This window comes from Melanaphis sacchari, unplaced genomic scaffold (genome assembly GCF_002803265.2).
Source record: "Melanaphis sacchari strain LSU unplaced genomic scaffold, SCAv2.0 Contig43_pilon_pilon, whole genome shotgun sequence".
NCBI classification, from domain to species: domain Eukaryota; kingdom Metazoa; phylum Arthropoda; class Insecta; order Hemiptera; family Aphididae; genus Melanaphis; species Melanaphis sacchari.
In genome coordinates, this window is record NW_020271284.1 from 2,293,739 (window position 1) to 2,319,378 (window position 25,640).

Here is a 25,640-nt window from a genome sequence, read left to right on the forward strand (position 1 = left end):
AATCTAGGCTCATTTGCTTACTAATTCGCAAGAGTCAAGAATCACGTGCAGTTGCACTCAAGTGCGCCGCAGAAATATAAACGGAAGAGGGGGGCAAAGTCAAAATTATAAGACTATAATAATTAATAATATTTAAGCTGTGCAAGTAGGTAATAAAACAATTAATATTTAATATTAACTGAAATAGCCGGGAGTCTGACTTCCCCGGCCTACACTTGCAGATGCCCTTGGTTGTACTTAAATTTTACTACTCGCTATTTTAGAATATATATATAATTCATAATGATAATACTCAAACTGATCACGTGATATTATGATAATAATACGATTGGAAATGATAGAAGGGAAATAGGTTCTTTTGTACTTAATAGTTTTATACGTTTTATTATGCATAATAATTTTTGTCAAAACTCGATAGTACCTACATGAATATCATTTATAACAGGGATTTAAATGATAATAATTTCATTTATAACAGAGATTAAAGTAATAATAATTTAATTTATATTATATCTCTGCAAATAGCGTATTGTTATTGACGCGTTTAAAAATTGAAACCATTTAAAGAAGACTGTGGACGTTTTTCGTTTTTTCAAATATATACCTATAATATTTATCCAATCACATTTACCAACACTGTAATAGCCTAGACAGTAGACACGAACAGCAACTGGTACAAGATTAAACGAAGGTAAGTAATAACACTAATAACTCATAGCTAAATTAGAAACTCACTGTTCATCTATTAACTATTTTTCAATTTAAAATTTAGTTCATTGATTTGATTAAATATCTACCTCCTAATAGTCAATTGTAGTTTCTTATGGTTTATCGTTGACTTGGAAAGTATTAACATTTTCAAAAGAAGATTAATTTACAAAATTGCCTGATAAGTAATGTTAAAATTAAAAAATGTTTTAAACGTTAGTAAGTTACCTATAATGAATATTAATTCTAAGATATGCAAGTCCGTGCTTATAAGCTTACGTCCGAAAGAAAAAAAATTAACATTAATTTTAGAAGCTTAGTTGTTTTTTTTACTAAATACTTACATAATTCCTGTAGATAATATTATTATTTTTATTATATTTTTAAGGCATAGAGCTTATTTATAAATTAAGATATAATCAATTATAAATAATTATAACATAATATTAATATTGTAATTATAGTATGCGGCTTTTGGTTAAACTGATTAATATGTTAAAATTGTGATAAGCGAACATGAGAGCAAAAAATGAAAATAAAATCGCTTTTTACGGAAGTCGGTGAGTATCCGGAGTAGTAAAGTTCTGGTCTGTCTAGTCCAATGTCCAATGTTTGCGTGACCGATATTTCGTTGCATTCGTTTATTGATACATGATTAAATTATTGTCTATTAATATTTGTAAAAACATTTTTCTAGTACCTATATTATATAAAATATGTATTATATGTGTTAATATATACCTAATTATAGTAATTACTAATTATACCTACTTATTTGTCTATAATATTAATGTTTACTATTATCTTATTACACTTAGGGAGTTTCTCCAAGTTTTAGGGATAGCCTTTTCAAAATATCAATTCATCAACTAATAAAACACTTATACTAAACTCCGTATTAGGCCAAATAACCTAGATTTTTGTTATGGTTGTGGTGGGGGGAGGAAGCTGTAGTTGTAATTTTTAAACTGTGCAGGGGAGCGAATATATCCCACAAAGTCAACCCCTATTCATGCAATTGGTTAAGTCCATTTTTAACTTGTAGAAAAATAAACTTTATCGTATATGTAGCTCATACAGGTACCTATTACCTACATTGCTTGCCGTGCCTAAAATTTAAAACTTAATATACCTACCTATGCATAGGTAATAGTCATATATAGTATAAATATTATACTGTTATTGTTTTATATGTTGACTATATTCTATAAAGTCTAAACAAATATAACTTTTAATAGAGTCTTGAAGTAATCAAGTATTATAATTTTGTATTCATATATTCATATTATTTTAAATATAATATTTTATTCCGAGTTGTCTATTTCTAATGGCTAATGCTTATTATTTTTGTTCCGTGTATTATTTTACAGTATCTATTTAATCATTGGAAGTATAAAAACACGTTCTTAGTACGCAGAGATGTCATCAAAACCAAAAGTGCTGTTATGTCATAATTTTCCTAAAAAAGCTATCGATTTATTACATTCAAGGTACTGCTTAGATTTCCTATTTATTTATTTTAATTTTTGCAATTTAATCTTTTTATTACGCTAATTACTTAATCATAATATATGTATACTATGGTTAAACACGTCTTATACTAAATACAAAACTCAATAATAATTTTTACTTGTAAAATATTTTAAAAATTAGTCTTTTGAATGAAAAAATTATTTTTTTAGTTTATGGAAAATGTAAATTTTTGTAGAAATGCAGGGCCTAAAATACTGTGTCCCCTGAAAATCAAAGCGTGTCCTTTGAATGACAAATGTGTGTCTCAAGTTTTATAATACGTTTTTAGTTTTGATTACGGAAATAAGTAATAACAACAATTTAAGAATTTCAACACAATTTTATTATAACTTTATTTCGAAATAAATTGAGAATCATTATCAATTTTATACAAATATCGAGTGATAGGCATTTATATCTGATATCATACACTTTGGCGGGTCATTACACATTGTTCCACAAAGCACATGTTCCTAGTTCCAATGGACTTTTGTTCCACAAAATTCTTGTTTCAAACGTAGAGTTTTGTCTATAAATATACTATGTGGGTATTTTAGCATTTTTGAACAACAGATTATTATGATATTATTAATGTGTAAGGTAATAAGTATTATCTAAAAGAAGGGGGATTTTGGAAGTTACAACCTACACAGGTTTCTTTTTTTTGCTATAGAAATCTGTCAAAGTCCAAAGTCAACAGTTAAATTAATAAGTGTGTCCCCTGAAATTAGATGTATTTTAGGTCCTGTAGAAATGTATTACTTAAAATTTGATTTTAACATAACGAACAAGAAAAATATAGAATAACGCTTTGCTTCAAATTACAAAAAGTAAATTTTTTATTTTATGGTTTATATCGAATATAATTGGAAATAACTTGTGGGTTTTGATGTAATTAAATATAGATAATTAATAGTTCTTTTGACATGATTTAATCGAGAAAATAATGAATTTTGTACTATACTATAATCTTAATACTATCAGAACTATTACATGACTTATTTTTGAAGTTTTTAGAAAAAGTAATTTTAAAATTTTCATTCTTAATTAATATAATTTTTGTGGCCTATCTCGACATTATATATTTGTATAGTTTGTATATTAAACATGAAATTGCATAAAAACCAGATGAAAACAGATATTTGTAACCTTCGTTAAAATATAAATTAATTGCAGGTGTAACTTGGAATTTTGCATACCTAGTAAAAAAAATGGATTTTTAACCACACAAGATGTTATTAATCATTTACCGGGCAAGTTTTCAATTTTCTGTACTCCCGAGATTACCTATGATAAATGAACAGCTCCTAAAAGCAGCAGGTTAGTATTAGTTGATGATATACTATTAATTTTTCTATAGGTATTTAATTATACATTACAAACAATTGTAATAAGATCAACATTTTTTTTATTTTTAAAATAAGACATGGGTGGGTGACTTATATAATATTCATTAAAATTGTATTTTAGTGCATAATTGATTAACATTTATTATTTATGAAAATTAAAACGAAATTAATTTTTATACTTACGAATATAATACCTAATAATATATGTAAATTGTAACCAATTATAAATTGTATTAATTAACAAAAAAAAAAAAATTAAACATTTCAAGTCTTTTCCCCATAAAATAATAACCGATATGGAAAGCTGTGGCTACCGTGGTGTGCAGGTCCCATTAATTTTCGTCAACCCCCTACTCGATGACCTAACAAATTTACACAAACGGTGGTCTGACTGAACTGCTTACCAAATGATGTGTATATTTATTAAATAACTTCAATAAATTGCAGGAGTAATATTTTCGGGAACATATTTTTTTTTAATTAATACAATATTATACAATAAGTTATTATAGTTAAACTTAAATTGTGTAAAAAATTGAAAATCCATTTTTAATATTTTATCTGTATTAATTTATGTGGTGTGCACACTTGTACAGTTGTATACCTAGGCACTAGCCGCCACTGAAACATTGTAGTCATTTATGCTTCATAACATAAAATAAATTATCATATATATTTATAGGGCCCAGTCTTAAGGTGGTCAGTACCATGTCGGCGGGATATGATCACGTTGATTTGGCTTCGATGAAAAAATACGGTGTACGTTTAGGAAATACGTCGGGTATTCTGACGGAATCGGTTGCAGAAATTGCTGTAGGTCTCATTATAGCCAGTAGCAGAAGATTTTTTGAAGCAAACCGTGAATTGAAAACGTAAGTGACCGAATCGTGTTATAAATAATTATAATGAAGACTTATGCTAGTGGTATAGTATAGTATATTGCGTATATTATTTCGAGAAGTATACTTATGAGTCTAGATTTTGACGTTTGATTGCTAATCCGCATGTATTCGATGTACATTATTATGCTCATATATTTATTAAAAAATTTCTTTGAAAATTATGTTTCTTTAGCTTTTCGTGTAGACTGTAGGCGTTAGTATAAAACACAAATCATAGTTTTACAATTTAATATATTTTAATTTTTAAAAACAAATATTATTGTTCAATAAGAATAAGCTGCACACTAAACACTATTATACATATATTTATAAACGACAAAAGTAACATGAATATTGGCTATTTTTTTAAAAACAATAACTATGCATTTTTTATGTACCTACGTCCTACATACTGAAATTAATATCAATTTTTTAATAGCGTTATGCTAGATAATAAATCAAATTTAAAACGTGGTAAGAGAAATTTGGTATTTCAATTAGATCATAGATATGTTAAAAACTATTGGTATTTTTCTTTTTATTAAATGTATATAATATATTTATATGCATATAGTGGTGGATGGCAGAATTAGACTCCCGGATAGATGTGTGGTAGAAACATAAAAGGATCGGTTGTTGGCATTTTAGGTTGCGGTAGAATCGGCATTTCAATCGCAGAGAAATTGGCCAATTTCAAAATTTCCCAACTCTTGTACATCAGTAGAAGTGAAAAACCGGAAGGTAAGTATTTACATCTACCGTTTACGGATGTTTTATGTGCGTGTAGTAATAATTTATTATTGGTGGTGAAAAAAAATATATACAAATACTATAGCAAATGCATTAAATTTAAAACTGTGGTTAGTTATGAAGTGTCTTTTCCGTAGTCAAAGCTCTTAGTGGAAAATTGGTCACAGTGGATGAGTTGATGGAACGTAGTGATTTTGTCGTGGTCGCCGCGGCTTTAAATGATGAAACGAAATTCATCGTGAACAGAGAACGGATCGCCACCATGAAGTCCAATGCAATACTGGTGAACATCGGTCGCGGACATTAGTATACCTATATACCTCATTTATATTTTATATCTTAAATTCTATGTAGATTAATATTTTTTTAAATAATTTTTGATATAATAATAACTTGAAACTTACCATAAGTATAGGAACTGTGATCCAGATTTTTAATTTTCCTAAAGTAATTATTGTTTAAAAATAACATCGTTAAGTTAAAAGAATTAATTGTAGTTGTACCTATGTAATATTTATTTTTAAAAATAATGTAATTGTATTCTGTTTAATCTATAACGGATTTGGTGGGCTATATTTTAGATTATTGTGGGCAGTGGCATCATTTGGGGGATGGTAAGGCGGACATTTCCCCCTCCCTCCCTTGTTTTAGCGGGCCGATGACGGGCCGGGTATATGGTATTAGTTTTTGGCCGCAAGCCCGCAAACATGATTCATAACATTCATGTCATAACTAAATAAAATATAACCATGATTCGTGGCTCATGCTAACTGCTAATACGTAAATAATAATAAGGTATCTGATCTGACATCTGTATGATTATACTAGAGCCATTCTAAGAACACTACTGGGCATATAGTGGTGTACTGGACGATCAAGATACTGGGTTTCTCGGTGGGTCGTTGCTCGTATAAAATATATATTTATTTATATTATTATGAAATTATAAATTAAAATATTGTCTAATAACTAATAAGTAATAGGTAAGTATATAATATTAAAAAACATAAAACCCAAATATCTGATTAATTTAAAATGGGGGATCGGCTTGTGTTCGGCCAGTCCGGACTTGTTGACAACTTATTGTTTTTAAAAATAAAATTTAAAATAATCATTACAACCAACTACTAGTTACTAACTAGTATGTATAAAATTATGTAAGAAAGTTGTTTGTATTGAGATTAAAATGTAATTATTAGCGAAAGGGTTTATTTTAACTATGGGCCGGTCAAAACTTTTGCCCCCCTCTCAAAACCTGAAATGACGCCACTGATTGCGGAGAGAAGAACTTTTTTAATTATTTAAATGGCAAATCATAATTATAGAAGTCTACAGTTTATTTTAATTTTCAATATATATAGAGTAAAAATATAAACGATTAATATATATATATTATTTAATTATAATCGAGAACTTAAAATTATTCGCCAATGACCATATTGAATACACCAGTTATCAACTGATATCAGTCAATGTATAAAATAAAATAATTATTTATACCCATGTCCATGATGTATGTTTTACTTGTTTTTGAATTTCATAGAGTTGGTCGATCAAGACGCTCTGGTTGAAGCGCTCAGGGAGAAAAGAATCCGAGGTGCTGGACTGGATGTGATGACACCAGAACCACTGCCATTGGATCATCCACTGATGAGTTTGGACAACGTTTGTACGTATTCCTATCATAATAGTTATGAATATTTCGTTTTTAAATAAGTTGTAAATTGTAATAATAAGTAGTGTGTTGTTAAAACACACTATTGTTATATATCCTATTATTCTCTGTAAGTATCGGATTAAAATTGTATACGTACCTATGTCATCTTTATCATTATCAGCTTTTATTTAATACTTAAATTTGCCTCTGCAATTTGTTAGTAAATACGCATGTCTATTAATAGAGGTTTCAGTATACATAATAACTATTTTCACATTATTTGTAGTGCTCCTGCCACACATTGGCACCTCTACTATTGAAGTGGAAGAAGAGATGGCTGTGATGGCCGCTCAGAACATATTGGCTGTATTGGATGACTGTCCTATGCTAAACGAAGTGGCTTTATAACATTCCAGTCACGGTCTGCTACAGCTCCTCAAAAATAATTGTAATAATTGTCAATCATTACATTTTAAAATTATTAGATAAAAAATAAAAATAATAGTATGTTTGATAATTTAATTTATTTGTGCTTTGCCAAAATATCCATTTAGAAGTACTACTTAGGTATGATAATATGGATACTAAGGAGTAGGGGTGCTTAAATAATTTGGTTATGTATCTACTTAGATTTGTGTACGCAACAAATAAAATAGGTAATGGCTACAGACTTGCATGACACAAGAATGATTATCAAACTAATCACCATTAGATGTTCTAAAAGATACAGCAAACCAATTAAAAACTGAAGATATTATTAAAGCATTTTATACTGAAGACAGGACTTCAATATAGAAATTGATCAATAATATTAGTGTTCTAAATTTTGTACATCAGCTAGTGAAAATCTGGCCAGTAAGCAAACGTTAGCACACCACGTATCTATATAATATTTGTATTTTTTTTTATCTTTATTCCATGTAGATTGATTTTTCTCTTTGATAATTTTGAATATATCACATATATATATATAGGCAAAGTGACAAGTATGAATATTAATATTATTTATACTTACCAACTTTTGGGAATCACCTGAATCTGGATATCTGGTAGTTGAGTGTATGATTTATTATATATTGTTTAGGTAAAATTAGTATAATGTGTAATTCATATAATTAATAAACAAAACTCAATAAATGGGTGAGTCACTATCTAATCATTTATCATACAATTAAACACTTAACATATTTTATGGCATCCTAATACATTATTATTTTATTTACCTATTTTATGTGAATATAAGCTTAATAACACACAAAACGAGACTAAAAATTAAAATATTTATTATATTTATTCAATATATTAACTATTATAAATTTAATAAATTAAAGGTTTTTGAATTTTGTTGAATATTGATAGATATTACAAAACTATAGTTGTATAGTTATTGTAAATAAGTATAAATTATGTTATATTTAACATTTAATCTATAACTATAGTTAAAACGCTAAATAATTCAATAATTATTATAATATCATAAATATAATATAATAAAGTAAACAAATTAATTAAAATGAAATTCAGCACACAATAACAATACATAAGTATCTTAATCATAAGTATTTTAATGTTTAATAATTTTATTATAAACAGAAATACAGGATATAAGAAATACTTTAAATAAATAATTTTCCGTTTGAATAATTAGTACTTTATGATTTATATGTAATACTTATTAGTCCTATTATTTATAAACTTTAACATAAGATGGAAATTATTGTACAATATTAAATTTTAGTATTTTGTAGTATTGAGGAAAAAAATATTAGAGCAAAAATATATAACTAAAAAATATTATTACATTGAATTATCATTTAGCATGCTCTGTATTGAATACTTCTGGTAAAATGTCTGATCTTGTTTCACAGGATTTCTATCCTGTTGTGCGTTTTGAAATGCATTTACTTCTTTAAACTGGTTTTCAACACTAATATAATTAAAAAAAAAAAATCAAATGAATAAAAAAATATATTTATAAAATGTATGCATCTGAATATACTAACAAATTGATCCCTGGGCTGTAATTTAATTGCGAACATTCAGTATTTTCTTGTACAGTCTATAAAATAATAATTATTTAAACAATTTTTAATAAATAGTTAAATCATTTAGTACTTACTGCGCCCACTGTTTCACAATGTGTTTGTAATTCATTTTGTCCTTGCATTGATTGGCATGTACATAGTGATGTTGAGGCTCTATACAAAATCAAAAAAGTAATTTAAATCATTTAAAAGAAACACAAATATTTTATTTTAAAATATGTATTTTACCCATTTGCACTATTGTTAAAACTCCTTTCGTTAACTATGAACAAAATATATTATTTCATTATTACTTTTTTTCCATTTGGTAAATTCAAAATATTTGTAAATAAAATATATATTATAGTAGGTATATATAAGTTGAATTCTTACATGCATCATCAAAAAAATCCTCATAGATTATGAAATAATTTCCCTGGTTTACTATTTTAGATAATTGAAAATGTTTCCACATAAACTGCAATAGGTTTTTAGTTGGTTTTTCAATAGCCAAATTTTTGGCACATAAATGCATATCCTTTAAAAATAAATATGTAAGTAACAAGAATTATAGTTTTTATGAATAAAAACAATTTTATAAAAATATGGTAATTTTATTGTTATTGGTCAGTGGTCACCTCACTACCACTGTACTAAATTTATTGCTCTGTTAGATCTATAATTGTATCAGATTATTGGATAGCCAACAACATTTTCTAAAACGCTGTATTCCAACATTACACAATACAGTTAACAACACTAATAATTTTATTGATCCGGACAAATATCACATTCAAAATGTTATAGACGTATTGTGGAGTCAACTAACCAAGACAATAGAAAGCGCCGTGTAACCAGCACTAACCGCAACAAAATAATGTTTCGTAATCGTACTTGGCAGAATTCACGTGGTGGATAAGACAACTCAACAGAAAAGATGTATTTTTAACTATTAAAAAAGATAATTCCTAGTTCTGGATTCTATTTCTATATTTATTTATTTTTTTTTATTATAAATACATTTTTTTTTCATTTTTATTTAATAACAGTATATACCTACCTTTACTATTATTAAATAAATATCAAAACTATATTAACCTTAATTAATAATACAAACATACATTTATAATTAATTTTTGTTTTTAACTTAATAGGTAATTGAAAATTAATCATATTATATTATTATATAGGTAATAATAGTTTATACAAACAATTGTAATAGCGAGCGACTATGACTGGCGGCTAGTCGTGGAGTGTTAATAAATAGATACTAAAAATAATTAACACTAAATTATTTACAAAAATACGTCAATGTCATTATAATTACCTGCAACATATAATCGATCAGGTACTTTCCATAACCTTTATGCTGTCTGGATTCATGGATATAGAAATCCATCAAACAGTAAACCATGGTTTCTTTACAAAATCCTACAGCTTTGTTGTAAAGGCATAATTTCTTCCATCCCATCTTTAAAATTCCAACAACGACAAAATTCCTTGATAACAAATACAATTGTTATATGTTATAATAAAATGCAACAGAACATTTATTGTTTTATGATATAGGTACATAAAATATACTGATAAAAATAAAGATGTCTGCAAATATAAACTTAATGTAAAAAATGGCAATAGAACAATAATAATAGGTATCAACCTATAAAAATTATTGATCCCTACAATATGCACTATTAGTTCTTTTTTTAAATTTATTTTCTATTTTTATAAAATTGATTGAATTATTGAAATATATGTATATCTACGGGCTACGAGCTTAAAGTATCTACATAAAGACCAACGAGTACTCTATTCGACAATTTTAGAGTAGAGGAGAGAGGACATACATAGGAGAAATGTATAGTTAAAATAGTTAAATGGACGTCCAATAAATATAATATGTAAATATCATATAAATCAAAACCATGATCATAAACGTTCATATGGTTATAGATTACCTGCACCCCTACAAAATCAGGCGTAGCAGTTACTGTAGACCAACACTAACTTGTACCTATTCACTGTAGGGGCGGATTTAACAATTTGCTGCCACTTGTCAAAAAAAAATTTTCTGCCCTTATTTAAAAAAAAAATCACGTCTTTACAACAAAATTTCTTTACATAATAACATTTTTTATGTATTGTGAAATTATTTTTTCATTTAACTAAAGTTCAACAAAAAACGTTTTGATTCAAATACAACATTTTTTTCTTGATTTTTATTATACAAGAAAAAAATAATAAATTTATTAAATAATTATTTGGTTATAAAAGTAGTTTTAATGTTAATTATTCACTTTGAAAAATGAAAATGAAAATTTCAAGAAATTTCTTGTATAAGAACAAGATAAATATTAAATACAATTTTAATGCGTATAAAAAGCCGCCCTCAAAAAATTTGCCGTCCTATGCGGCTGCATAGTTTGCAGTGCCTTAAATCCACCCCACCTACTCATCCAATTACTTTTATAACATTATAATTTTTATTTTAAATATTATAATATTGTCACATATAAATTGTAAATGGTACATGATTATATATCATAAATCTACCCATATGTTTTATCATTTATTTTAGTATTTATATTAATCTAAATCATAATCTAATTATAATACTCTATTATAACTTTATTATGTCTTACGCAGAAGTATTGTGTTCGATCATCATATAGAGAACGTGATCGGAATTGATGAGCATCTCTGCGCTGGTAATTGGCGATCTTAACTTTTGTGCTATTGCTGACACTTTGCCCATCTCGTCGATCATCCATCCCATTTTGTTTCTCAAACTTGACAAAAACACAATAAATAATTATAATATTGTTTACATTATACCCCCCGCTGTATTATGAGTTAAGTAATTTACTATTATCTAATTTAAGTAAATTATTTCGTAGGAATAGAGATTGACATATCATCATAGTGTAACGAGTGTACCTATTGTATGCGAAGATTTATTATTTAACAAATCCATTAAAGTAACCTTCTTGATTATTAGATTCGTCAAAAACCTACTGTGCGAAATATAAACTTATTTTTTGAATTGTCTAGTTTATATACCTACCATATTTTAACTAGATGTCTGATAAACGACTCTCCATAAGTTACCTACACAATTTTAATGCTCTCTTGATGTGAATTCTAATCAGGCTAATACATTACATAATAATTTAGTACCTACCATTGATTCTATAATCAATGGTACTTACTTAGAAGTATCATAAGTATTACTAATTATAATGGGTACAGAATAATAATATAAAAAATGTCGTCAATAAATATAAATATTTAAATATATTACCAATGTATTAGTATATAATATACAGTGTGATCACGATTTATGGTAACACTAAATATCTCAGGTGCATGACCTTGTATTGAACTGGGGTTTTCGGGAGGTGATAGGGAGCACTTAAATACATATTTTCAGACCAGTTTCAAATTTTTAGCTCACTCGGTACGCGCATGCGCAATACAACTTACTTTTTTTTAAATGGCAACCCCAGTTTTTTTCTGCAGATTCAGGTAGAGTATTTTTTTTTAAGCATTTTTTGTATCAACAGTTTTTTTCTATTTTCAAAATTGACCATGTTAGAGTAAGTCAAAATTCAGATTTATGCATAATTCGTATTTAATGAAATTTTTATTTATAACCACTGGAAATAATAAAATAGAATTGCCAGAAATAAATGTTGAATTTACTTTAATATGTTTACAAATAATAATTTATTTTTACAATATGTTTAGTAAACTCTTATAATATCTACGATTACAATTTAATAGTACCTAATATTAATATTAAATAAAAAATAAAATGTATTAAATACATTTATCTTATGAATTGTTCAAAATTTTCGCCATTATGTTCTAAACATGATTCAAGTCGCCTCAAAAATTCAGTCGAAGTTGCTGCCTTGATTTGTTCTTCACTTAAAATATTACATGCTGCTTGTATTTTGTTTTTTAAGTCCTGAAGATTGACAGGTGGATCTGCATAAACCACAGTCTTCAAATAACCCCATAAAAAGAAATCCAATGGCGTTAAATCTGGGGATCGTGCAGGCCAAGGAATGACGCCAAAAGTTCCAATCCAGCGATTCGGAAATATCTGATCTAAATGTCGTCTAACAATAATTGCATTGTGGGCTGGTGCTCCATCTTGCTGGAAAAACATACGTTCTCGTGTGTCTAATGAAACATCATCCAACAGTCTTGGTAGTTCATTGGTTAAAAAATTAAGGTATCGTTTGCCATTAAGTGTACCATCATAAAAGAACGGTCCTATTAGCTTTCCACCAACTAACCCACACCATACATTAAATACGAATTATGCATAAATCTAAATTTTGACTTACTCTAACATGGTCAATTTTGAAAATAGAAAAAAACTGTTGATACAAAAAATGCTTAAAAAAAAATACTCTACCTGAATCTGCAGAAAAAAACTGGGGTTGCCATTTAAAAAAAAGTAAGTTGTATTGCGCATGCGCGTACCGAGTGAGCTAAAAATTTGAAACTGGTCTGAAAATATGTATTTAAGTGCTCCCTATCACTTCCCGAAAACCCCAGTTCAATACAAGGTCATGCACCTGAGATATTTAGTGTTACCATAAATCGTGATCACACTGTATATATAAAAATGTGAAAATGGAAATCTTTGTCAGGTATGCTCTCTAAAATGACTTATCTGATTATATTATGATATCTTAATTTTTTTTTTTTTTTTTAATAAAATAATATATTGCGGAGCAGATTTTAAGCTTATTTCTGATTTTATAAATTAATGAAAAATCGAGTTATTCATTTTTTAATTAATTGGCAAATACACATACACACATAAAGATTATTTTGTTTTCATCCGTGTTAAAAATGATTAGTTATTAAACAGTAGTATTTTAGTAAACGATTAATGTAGTTTAACGGTACAAAACTTTTTCGTTGTTTTTGGTTCACACTATTGACATTTTATAAATTGTTAAAGGAAATCAAATTTGAGTCGTTCAACGAAAAAATAAAAATAATTTTAAAAAAATGCTATTGTTAAATGGATAAAAGTTGGTCACTAGAAACAGCAGAAACCATAAATATGCGCAAAAATCAGCAAAATAACATTTTTTTACATAACATCAGAAAAGTAAGAAACAAATATGTATTTTACTCTCGATGTTCTATGACTTACCAAAAAAAATATGTATTTGCTAGAACTTCCGAGCCCTGAATTACTGATTTATGTATATAATTATACGTACTCAACGTTATTCTCATATCCCACGGCCGTCAGCGTGTTGTCGATCTTCAGCACCTCACTATTGGCCAAGCTATTGAACTCCATGGCACCACGTATCAAAATTGTTTGGCTTTACAAAATTACAATAATAGTAGCTACTTTAACAGCCGTGTATCGTGTATTGTTACATATAATATAATTATATTTGTTTAATAGCTGCTATATTATATATGTTTCAACGAGCGAGCCACGATTTGCTATATAGGATAATGTTAAATGACATTTACAATTGAAATGACTACGGTAGTATGGTTACGGCCAGTTTCTGGTATATAACGCTGAACTCTCGAAGCAGGACATCGAGCCGCAGCGTTCCTGCGGGAGATGCGCAATACGGCCGGACAGGCTGTTATAGTGGGAAAAGAAAACAATTAGATTGTAAACGAGAGGGTTGCCTGAAAACACAGAATTACCTTTCCTCTTTTTTATACAAGGATTTTAACTGATTGTTTAAAATAGTGTTGACGATGAACTGTCTGATACGAATATACGGACTTTAGATGTCCGATGGATCGATTTGTCTAGTCTCTAGACTAATTTTAGGGCGTCTAGAAAATTATTTTATGTACAAAACTCCTAGGCATTTTATAATTTACACATATTCTACACGTTCCCGGCGTTCTCGCTAACATATTATATAAGTAGTTATAACCTATAAATTTATAAATTATAAAAGAACACTTCTTCAATTATGAAATAATCGGTCAAAATATTAATGTAAACTCACAAACATAATAATTAGTGTATCATATTAATTTAAAAACAAAAATTTAATGAAAAGAAATATTAATTATACAATGCTGGCTAGTGGCCACCAATTTTTCCTTTGAAATTAATTGAAAAATAATACATATAATATAATGCAATAAGTTAAACACTTAAACTCCAATAAAAAGAGTATAGAGTAAATTTCTAAAACTTGGCAATATATTTATTAATTAGTTTGGTTATTTATGATAAAATCTAATTTTGTTAAAAATAAAAAAATAATATTTATGAGCATATTAAATACGTTTAATCATAAAAATTTAAAATTATACAATCATAGCATTAAAATATTACTAATAAAAATAACAAATCAGCTCGAACAACACTTTAGATGAAAAGTGAAAACAAAAAATATAATTGTCTTACTATTCTAATTGAATAAAAAGAAATATACTTACATCTGTTTAAAAATAGTTTATCAATTTAAATAATGAACAACGAGTATATACAATACATCAAACTAGTATATTGATTGTGTATTCCTTTACAAATGTTTATAATTTATATACATATACATTTGATGATTTGAACTCCATTGGAATCATAAATAAAATAAAAAATTTTATTATTTTACATAAGAGAAATATACAAATATCTATATGTATAAGGTATTTATCATATTGAATTTAACTCTTTAATAAGATTAACAATTTCAGTTGCTGTCGTGTAACGTTTGCTAAGTTTATGTTCTAAGGATTGATTGATATAAACGGAAGCTCTGAACATTCTGTCGATTACAATACACTTGTTTGCATTGGGGACACCATACTTGCCAATTGACATTTGCGAAATTACATACCTTGGTGGATTGGTGACAATGCTTAAGCTCCATGATGGCATGGTTTTTGATAATTCTAACATCAAGTCTTTTAAGTTAGTTTTTTCATAAGCCGCACCCTCTCTGATAGGTTCTAATTTGTACTCTACATCTATATTTCCACTTATGTAATTTAAATTTAACCCTGACTTGGAATCAGCGTCTTTTACTATAGGTGATATAGTAACCATTGATGGTGTCACTGATTTAGAGTACTTTTTTCGGAATACAGAAAGGGGCTCATCTATAACTGTTCTCCTGAGAGAATTTATTGGAATGTCAAAACGTTTAGAAATAAGTTTAATTTCATGTTCACACAGTGATTCTGATTCATTTTCAACAGATGGCAAACACAATCCTGGAGGATATTTGGGTATTCTTTTTGACATACTTTTGATAACTCTTTGAGGTGATACCATGGCACTTGGTACTTGTGGTCGTGATGTACTCTTTGCTTTATTGGGACAAGACTGTGTTTCAATAGTATCAGGATCTGGAGACTTTTTCTTCAAATTTTCGTTGGCTAATTCTCTGCATTGTCGGCTGATGGCTTCAGATAGTATAGCCATTCCATAACTCATTTCATTATTTTCAGGACTAATTGTTGAAACCGATAAATAATCAGAATCAGATATTGGTTGAAGATTTGTACCAGTTGTAGGTATCATGGAATTAGATAAGGTTTCACTATATTGTGTATTGTAAACAGATGGTATCGGAGATCCAATCTTGAATGTAATTGATATACCATTATTTTGATCAACAGGAACTTTAAATGATGACTTATCTGTATTATCACAACTTGTAATTGAGGAATAAGTCAAAAGTGAATCTTTTGGGTTTAATTGTTCTAACGTCTTAGTTTTAGCTTTTTTAGAATTAGAATTTTTTGATTTTTGAGTTTTTGGTATTCTTTTAACTGTCTTACAACTATTAACATTAAGTGTTGAATCATTAGAAAATTCTTCATTATTAAATGATTTATCTCCACTCCATTCTTCACTCCATTTTTTTTTAATTTTAGGCGGTTTTTCATTACTTTTAAGCATCATGGTATCATTATCAAAGTTTTGAGATAACTTTAATTTTTCTTCAGTGTCTAGTGTCTTACGAATTTTATCTGAATCCTGAGTTTGCTTTAAATTATCTTCATTTAAATGCATGTTATCAAAATCTGGTCTTTGACTTTTTTCTTTTTTTGATGAATTACGGCTACGTTTTTTAGGAATTTCAATGTTGTTACTTGTTTCGTGCTCATTAGTTGTACCATTTTTGTTTACATTTACAACAGACTTTTTTTTATTAGAAGTATTAGATTTGGGTGTTTTATTTTTATGAACTTTTGTTAAAATACTATTATTGCTTTCTTCAAGTTCATAAGATGTGTTATTTTTGCTAACATTATTTAGTTCAAATTTTTGTTTGTTTGATGTAATAGATTTGAGTGTTTTAGTTTTTGCAACTTCATTAGTTGGATTATCATTATTTATATCATGTATTACAGGTTTTTTTTTAACAGCAATAATAGATTTAGATATTTTAAATTTGGTTCGTTTCATAGGAGTTGTTCCATCATCACCTAGATAACGGTTTGAGAAAAATGAATTGTTAGACATTGCATTTTGTTCATCATCAATTAAACGGCGTTTATGAGACTTTCTAGAAGAAGAATTTTGAATTTTGCTTCTTTTTTGTTCTTTTTGAGGAGTATCAGTTTTTTCTGATTCAATCTTATTCAATTGGGGTTGTTTTTTGGTCATACATTTTTTTTTTTTTACATTTTCTGATTCATTACTATCTTCTACTATAGATTTAGTACGTTTTCTAGATATCCTTGAAGATCTTTTTATTTCAGCAATAGGTTGATTACTTATATCAGCATTATTTGGTAACACGGAAACAACAGCTCCATTATTAGTCGCTGGTGGGTCATCATAACGGAGCAGCTTCACAGCACAATTTAAATTCATGTGTTCAGTCAACTTGGAAGTCATTGTGGATATTTATCAATATTAACTAAATTAAAAAATATACCATTAATCAAATTATTTTTATTAACATGATAACAGTATAATATACATACTTAAATTTCAAAGTAAAATACATAACCAGTGGTTTAATGTTTAATCTTGATTATATTATATAACTTTTAACTGAATCACCTAAAAAAATATTTCACATGAATTATAAATGTCAATGTATAATATTAAAATTATGTTTATATTTAATTTTTAAGTGAATTTATTCAATATAATAAACAGTACACTAATATTTCTATTTTATCTATTGGGAATAATCATAGGGACAACAATAATATTCTTTCATTAAAAAATGTTTATGTAGCTTGTAAAAATAAAGGCAAATACTTATTATTTCTTAAGAAACTTACACGGATTTCTGAATTTAAAAAAAAATCAAGATTTTTGCATAACAATTATCAAAAAAAAACTATACATAGTTTGATACTTAAACTGACAGTTTAGTGTATGTGTGTATAAAAGTTCAATACTTTCACAACATTTAAAATGTTGATGTCTGTAGTATTTAAACATGTATATATTATTTCCTATTTATAAATTAATAAAAACTAAATTTTTGTGATGCAATGTAAATAGTTATTTTAAAACAAATTTGTCACTAATACGAATATAGGTTTTATTTTGAAGTCAAAGTTTTATTGAAAAGCATAAAAAAATCAAAGAATTTAATCAAGCAATCAAGATTGTTGATTCACTTCATTCATGAAATACTAATATTTTTAATATTAATATAAACATAATATCATATTGATTATTTTATTTAAAATAATAAGTATGTATAATATAAAATGATAAAATTGTTAGAAAGTTAGAACTTAAGAGTGCAAAATGGAGAAACGATAAAAAAGCATTTTCAAAAAGATGTAAGTTGATTGACACATAACTGGCCATGAACGTTTAACCGTTTTAGTACCGAATGGTGAAGCACTTTTGTGGTGTATAATAATTGAAGGTCCAAATCATTTATTACAATGAATTATAACTTTATCTACCGCTCAAGGCTATGCATTATTTATACATCTAAACTTGACAATTTTTAGATAAGACAAAGTATGAATAGAAGACAACGGACATAATAATATTACAATAGTATTGAGGATAGCGCCAGAAGTTGTACTTACATTCAGTTTGAAGAATTAAAACAGCAATCGACGCCGGTTGGCTGTAACCTAGTCAGCAGGAGCCACAAGTCTCATCAACATGTACCGTGAAATAGGATTTGCAAAAATATTCGTAGGTAGCTGCTGCATGGTCGTCGCGCGTGCCAAAATAATATTTAGAGCGCTGTAGACGGTAGATTGAGAATTCTGTACAGTACTACTGTGTATAAATATATATTATTATTATTATTAAACATTTATACGTGAATGATAAACAGCGATTTAGTATGAGTTGATAACGTAGCAAGCACGCGTACAACCAGGTAGCCGGTAAAGCGGGAAAAAACAGACTGGCAAAGTGCTCGAAACATAATTTGATGAGACCAGACAGACCACTGACAGAGCGCACCACCTAAGTCAATTGAACCAATGTCAGTCAAAAATAATTTTATGTTATCATTTAAAACACATTTAAATTGTTTAATGCTAAATTGCTAACGTTGGATCTCATCCGATCGTGGATACAAATACACCTGTTCGATGTCAGCAGATACCCGAATGGATTTTTTATGCATAATGAATTTTCTGAAATACACAGCTAATAGAATAGGTTTATATAGTTTTCGCAACTTTAGTGATTGTTTTATTATTTTCAAATATCACGGTGTGTATCCTGATTTGCCAAAATAACGATGGAAGTGATGGAATTAAACGAGTAAATCGATAATTAAAATTTATAAGATATTTATCGATAATAAAATATTATTCATTTTATTAAATAATAATTTAACACATATCTAAATTTTTCATTACTTAATTATTAAGTTAATGTGTTACTAAAATTAAAATAAATATAATTACGTCATTGCAAAGTTAATAAAACATAATTTGAAATGCAGTTATTATCTATAAGCTATAACTAATTTCAATAATCCATTGTTTTCATTATCAAATTTCACATATAATTATATCACTTTAATCCTTAAATATTTTCAAATTCAATGAAATAATGTTTAATGAATTTATGATATTTAGATAATTGAAATCAGTGTAACTTAAATCCTAGGTTAACTACAGAATGTTTGGTCCAACATTGAGTCAAATAAAGTAATATTATTTTATTAAAATGATATTAATAATTTTAAACAAATCAAGTTTTGTTACTTGTTGGGCAAGTCTATAATAGTCATAATTCATCAAACCTATGGACGTAGCAAAGTTGGGGCAGGTTGACAAGTGCCAACCCCTGCACTTCAATCTAAATTCTATTTCTTATACCAAATGTGTAAGTTTTACTATAAAATGGAAAAAGCAAAAAAAGGTCAATTGCCCCCCCCCCTAATTGATTAAAATTTTAGCTACGCCCATGAATTCAAACTACTATTTAGTTTAATAATATTATGTTCTCATAGCATAAGTAATTTTAAAGATTAAAGGGTTAACTAAGTTTCATTGATATCATAAATATTATAAACGAAAGGGTACCTAACTAGTAAATCACAAACGCATTATCTTCGATAGTGAGCGTGCTTAATCTTCGTGTAATTTTTTATTATTATTATAGAAGATATTTTCTTCGATTAAATATGTATCTATTAGAAATATTTGATGTATTGGTGTAAAATTATTGATTTTTGTTGTTATATGAAAATTCTAAAGGAAAACGTATAATTAATTATGAAATGTTAATCATAATATGTTTCTAAAATAAAGAAAAATTAAGAAACCGTTGATGTTTTTTATAAATAGCTGTATGCAAGGAGAGTATAAATTAAGCATAAAAACATTATAGATTCATAATCAAAATATTCAAAGCCGGAGCCCAATATTTGTTTATAATTATAAAAATAGACATAATATACTTGTACAATTAGTATAAGTACTATGCAATTTACAATATTTGATGAATATTGATTTAAAAATAATTTACGGGGTAGAATTAGATAGGTATGGATGATATCAGGAATAATAATTATTTTATTACAACTATAAATAAGTAGATACTACCATTTATTGACAAACTAAATATTAGTTATAAATTAATAAACTTTTATTTTTTTTTATCTGGTTAAATGTTTAAAAAATATTTAATAATATATTGATGATTAATTTTACTAACAATACCTATTAGGTATATATTGTACATATTTTGTGTACAAGGAATTAAGTCAATTGATTTTACAATGTTAAAATAAAATAAATTCATCATAATTAAAATTGTTTTTTTAAGGTAATAAGCGATAATAATTAAAATTACAGGATTTACTTTACTTGTATGTATTAAAATAAATAAAAAATGGTTGAAAAATACAGTGTAACGTAGACAACACTATAATATAATTATAAATTATAATATATTGTGTGTCTGTGAGTAAAATGATACTAATAAAATAAATATTTTAATATAATAAATAGGTTGTCAATAAGATGAACGATAATAATAATATATCATACCTAAAGAGTACACGGCCATATATGAAGGCCCATATGTACTAAAATTATTAGTTTTTGTTTATATGGTTTATTTTTAAATTGTTTCTAAACAATTATATAAATAATTTAAAAACTAATAAATGGCAAGTTTCAATTAGTCGACAGATTTAACATTTCAATTTTCTATAAGTTTTATTAAAAGCAGGTAATAAGAATACTTTTAATAACAGATTTGATAAATAAACAACAATAAAAAGCTAAATAAGTAATATCTCGGACATTTCATCAAAATTATAATAAAATATTTTCGAGACCTATCATATTATCTTCTACATCATAAACAATAAAATATAATAAATATAAAATCATGTACCTGTTGTCGTTATCAATCGTAACGGTTAATAAAAAATAAAAACCCTCGCGACGAAACACACGAGCGTGTACAAATTACGTACCTATGTAGATACAATATTAAAAACAGTATTTCAATTAAAATCTTTTAATAAATTACATAAAGTGCAGGGTACCATACACAGTAATGTCATTCGTAGTGGATTTTTACTTACTTAGAAGTATTTACTATAATAGTCACCAGCTACAATATTATAGTAAAACTGTTCAAGAGTGTACCACTCGGTAATTCGCCGTCGACGTCTTTGGCCCGAACTCCAAACGTCCGTCCACCGACCATACAACAACTGCAAATAGTACAAATCACACAATAGCAACATTAGCAACGTGCGACGGACGACAACGGAAAATGATAACGAGAGCACGAAACGCGAGAGAGCGTGGTTGCGCGGCGACTCGCTAGTCTCGACGTGTCGCGTGGTCTACCGTAGGCCGTCGCCGCGGTGTCGTCAAACAATGTGGTTGCATGGTACCCTGTTATTGCGGTATCAAACTTAACCCTCGGCGCTCGGTTTAATCCGTGGTTTAGTACTCGGAAGGCTACGGCGCCGTCATCCATAATCTCGCGCGCCCGCCGGACGGGCTAGGATTATCATGGGCGGGCTCGATTGCTAGTTGGTGCAGCTCTCATTGCGCTGGACCGACGATGACGGACCAGGGTACGATGAATGCTCGCGACCAGACGGCAGCCGCCGCCGCGTCAGTAACAACTACTTTTGTGATGATAATTGATATTACGCAATAAATAATATTTATGTGCGTTGTTGACTGTTGTTTATGATACCAGAGTCTGAATTTCTGTGCAAAGTGCTTACCTATAGGTATTTCGGGTTATATAAGACAAAGACGAAAACCTCAAAGTCCATAATTCGTCCAATAAGTCGCATTCCCACGACTGATGTACTTGGCCAATATTTAGTATCGGTGGCTTGTCTGCTGTCAGATCGGCATACTTGTACAGTCGTACTTACACGATTATTTGTCACTGGTGTCGTTCCCGAGGATTGTCGGTAAATGTGATACAAGACAAAGGAACGGCCAATATAAATGTGACCCCATCACCAGTATTTGCTATGACAGCCACCTGTAGGAACTATGCACTTGACTAATTGTACAATTTTATTGTTCAACTATTGGCGTATTTGATAGATACGTCAGAGCTTAGAGGCGAAACTTTTAATTCGTATTTTTTAGCGTTTTTAAGTGATCTTATCAATTTTTATAATTTTTCAGTGCAAATATTAATTCATTGCACAAGGTTTAGCGTTAAAAACCTAACCTATATACGTATATATTGTTTACAAAATATTTACTTGAATAATTTTTAGGTATTTTTCATCCGTGCCAATAAATATCAATCATTTTGTACATTAATGCGATAACGTCTTAATCTATTTTCTATTTCCAGAGATTATTATTGGATATCATATCACGAAATAATTAAATTGGTCAATTGGAGATACGTCGCGATTGCAAATTTATAGTATCTTCAATGTTGTTCATTTGCTTATCGATAAGTTTGGTATTTTATTTTTGTGTTGTTGTTAATTTAATTAAGATAAAAATTCCAAAAGTTAAACTGTTGTTTTTCTGTCGTTTTTGTAGTTTTTGCCTATCTATAATAAAAATATTGGTCATTTTTGATTATTTTTTAAAGTATTTTCTTGATATTTTTTAGGACATTAAAATTTGTGCATTATTAATAAGTTATTTTAATAATTGTTATCTACGTAGAGAGGCAACCACAACGTAAATTGAATTTTTAACTGTAAAGAAGATAGCCCGAAAAAAAAAATTAAATCTATGAAAACTAAACGTAAACAAATTCTGAAAATCAAACAGTAATTTTAGAAATGTTGACAAGCAGAATCAAATACGTAACGAAATAAAAAGAGCAAACCAGTAGCACACAAATGACTAAAATAGAAAAAAACAATTCAGTAATAATTGGATTGAGAATTGGCTATATAAAGTTATTAACTCATGGTTTCTTAATGGCTAAAGAAAAATACCCCAACAACTTAATACGTATAAGTGTATAACTTAAGGAATTCAATTCTCTAAAAAAAATATTTTAACGGAATGTTACCTATACGAATCAGAATGAAAAAATAAATAATTTACTAATCAACAAAATATTACAATTTTTAAAACAAATTTATACAAACTTTTATAGATTTAGGTAATTATTAGATATTATTATTAAGAAACGGAAATTGTGAATAAAATAAATTAAAAACACGAACAAGTGTAAACGTCGCATGTCTAAAATTATAACACTAATAACAAAAAAAAAGTTATAAAAAGTTGATTGAAGAATTATTGAAAAAGTCCGAAGTCTTGCTTGATGATCGTTGATCGTTAATACTCTGCGTTTCCCGCCGTTTTTACTGCACTAGTTTAACGGGCCGTAATTTGCCATCTAAATTTTATACATATATACAACTATAGTATAATCCTAACGTTTTCCTACCAATTTAAAAACATGTTAACTTACAAGTTGAAGATTTTATTGCCATTTCGGTGTTACTCGGACTTTAAAATAAATGGTGAGTAGTGACTAGTGAGTACCAATTGGCTATTAAATCCGATGAAAAACACTGCGTAATACGAATAAACACGTTAGTAAACGCCGCGCTCAGCAATATAGCATAACACGATAATAATATTATAATAATTATAATAACAAATAATGAAAAATGAAACATATTATTAGATACGATAACGTTATAATCAGACTTGTTAGGGTTTCATCGTTTCACGTGAATTGCATTAATTGCATCGCCGCCACAACGCTACTGTCATTGCGGTAGGTGTAATAGACCGCGGCAACGAAAGACCGGGCGGCGCATAGTGCCCTGGTACCGTCCGTCGAATTTAGCGGCGCACGAGCACCGTCACTGAACAGTTCCGTGTCCGTGTCCGCTCCGGCGCATTTGGCAACGGCGGCCGCGGCGTAAACGGCCCGTCAGTTATCGGTCTCGTCACATTCCAAGTGAAATGCGGAACCCGCGACCTAAACCAAGAGTTAGGTTAGGTCCTCGCGTACCGGGATCGCATGCTTGTCGCCGCCGCCGAAACTCCGAGTCTAACTCGCTGACCGTGGCGACTTGCTCATCGTGCCCTGGTCGTTCGACTTGTCACTTTTACACCATCGACATTCGTTCCGAGATCCGACCGTATCCGCCCATTGGATGTATATTTTTCCAATCCTAACACAAAAAAAACGTCGGCCGGCATGAAAGAGTCGTTGGCCACAGTCAATATACAAGGCACGATGCGTTTTTTTACGACGATGGGCGTTAAAGACGATCTTTAACTGTTATTCAACAAATTTATACGAAAATCGTGTATATAAGTGATATATTATAATATATTACAAGAGGATTCTCACGGTTTGAAATCAACAATATTAGGTTACCTTTTTTTTTTTTTAAAATTATTGTTGGAATTCTTCTATAATATTAATTTATTGATGTATATGCATTGGCCATTGGCCATTGGTTGTAATCGATTTGGTAGAACATAATGGCAAAGGAACGTGCATGAACGCTTAGTTATTCGTAGCAAATGTGGGTATTGAATGAATTCAAAATTGTAACTCGTTATTTTTGGGATCCCGAGCAGAATGATGAATTTTACCGTGTGTGTGCATGTTTTTTGTGCACGATTAAAGATAGTTATTGCAATGGAAAAAAGTGCTTCAATCTTCAATATCTCTAATGGAAGAAAAGTGAATCTACTTGGTAACGGCAGTATGAATAATAGTAATTTTATTTCTATACTTCATTAATTCACTTTAAATGAATAAATTTCGGTGTTAGTCGTTACTCGTTAGGTGACAGACATGTGCATTTTTTCTGTTGTAAATATATGTATTTATTTAGCATATTATTGAAGCTTA

General features: G+C 28.4%; 2 protein-coding genes, 1 long non-coding RNA gene and 1 pseudogene across 4 annotated transcripts; 1 reads left to right on the forward strand and 3 right to left on the reverse strand.

The window, feature by feature from the left end:
• The first annotated feature begins 161 nt into the window (after positions 1-161).
• Positions 162-8,029, forward strand: LOC112597827 (annotated as a pseudogene).
• Positions 8,030-8,616: 587 nt separating this feature from the next.
• LOC112597828 (alpha-tubulin N-acetyltransferase 1-like) lies at positions 8,617-14,419 on the reverse strand. The gene is made up of 8 exons (XM_025344051.1): positions 14,131-14,419; positions 11,524-11,670; positions 10,209-10,380; positions 9,275-9,419; positions 9,131-9,164; positions 8,977-9,055; positions 8,861-8,916; positions 8,617-8,784 (listed from the first exon to the last, which is right to left on the reverse strand). The coding sequence occupies exons 1-8, from the start codon at positions 14,211-14,213 to the stop codon at positions 8,655-8,657; spliced, it is 846 nt and encodes a 281-aa protein (XP_025199836.1). The 5' UTR covers positions 14,214-14,419; the 3' UTR covers positions 8,617-8,654.
• Positions 14,420-15,373: 954 nt separating this feature from the next.
• On the reverse strand, positions 15,374-17,881 carry LOC112597829 (M-phase inducer phosphatase-like). The gene is made up of 2 exons (XM_025344052.1): positions 17,837-17,881; positions 15,374-17,769 (listed from the first exon to the last, which is right to left on the reverse strand). The coding sequence occupies exon 2, from the start codon at positions 17,745-17,747 to the stop codon at positions 15,552-15,554; it is 2,196 nt and encodes a 731-aa protein (XP_025199837.1). The 5' UTR covers positions 17,748-17,769; positions 17,837-17,881; the 3' UTR covers positions 15,374-15,551.
• Positions 17,875-22,379, reverse strand: LOC112597830. Of its 2 annotated transcripts, XR_003114864.1 has the most exons (4): positions 21,892-22,379; positions 21,699-21,780; positions 18,914-19,304; positions 17,875-17,915 (listed from the first exon to the last, which is right to left on the reverse strand). It is a non-coding gene; the product is annotated as an uncharacterized LOC112597830 (long non-coding RNA). The 2 variants fall into 2 exon arrangements; XR_003114863.1 differs by lacking the exon at positions 21,699-21,780 and having other exon boundaries at positions 21,892-22,375.
• Positions 22,380-25,640: the final 3,261 nt, after the last annotated feature.

Coding starts and splice junctions, on each gene's coding strand:
- LOC112597828 (XM_025344051.1), bottom strand. CDS start 14,213: ATGGAGTTCAATAGCTTGGCCAATAGTGAGGTGCTGAAGATCGACAAC. Junction 11,671..14,130: donor GGATATGAGAATAACGTTGA/GTACGTATAATT, acceptor GTTTTTGTCAAG/TTTGAGAAACAAAATGGGAT. Junction 9,420..10,208: donor TGATCGATTATATGTTGCAG/GTAATTATAATG, acceptor TTATTTTTAAAG/GATATGCATTTATGTGCCAA.
- LOC112597829 (XM_025344052.1), bottom strand. CDS start 17,747: ATGACTTCCAAGTTGACTGAACACATGAATTTAAATTGTGCTGTGAAG.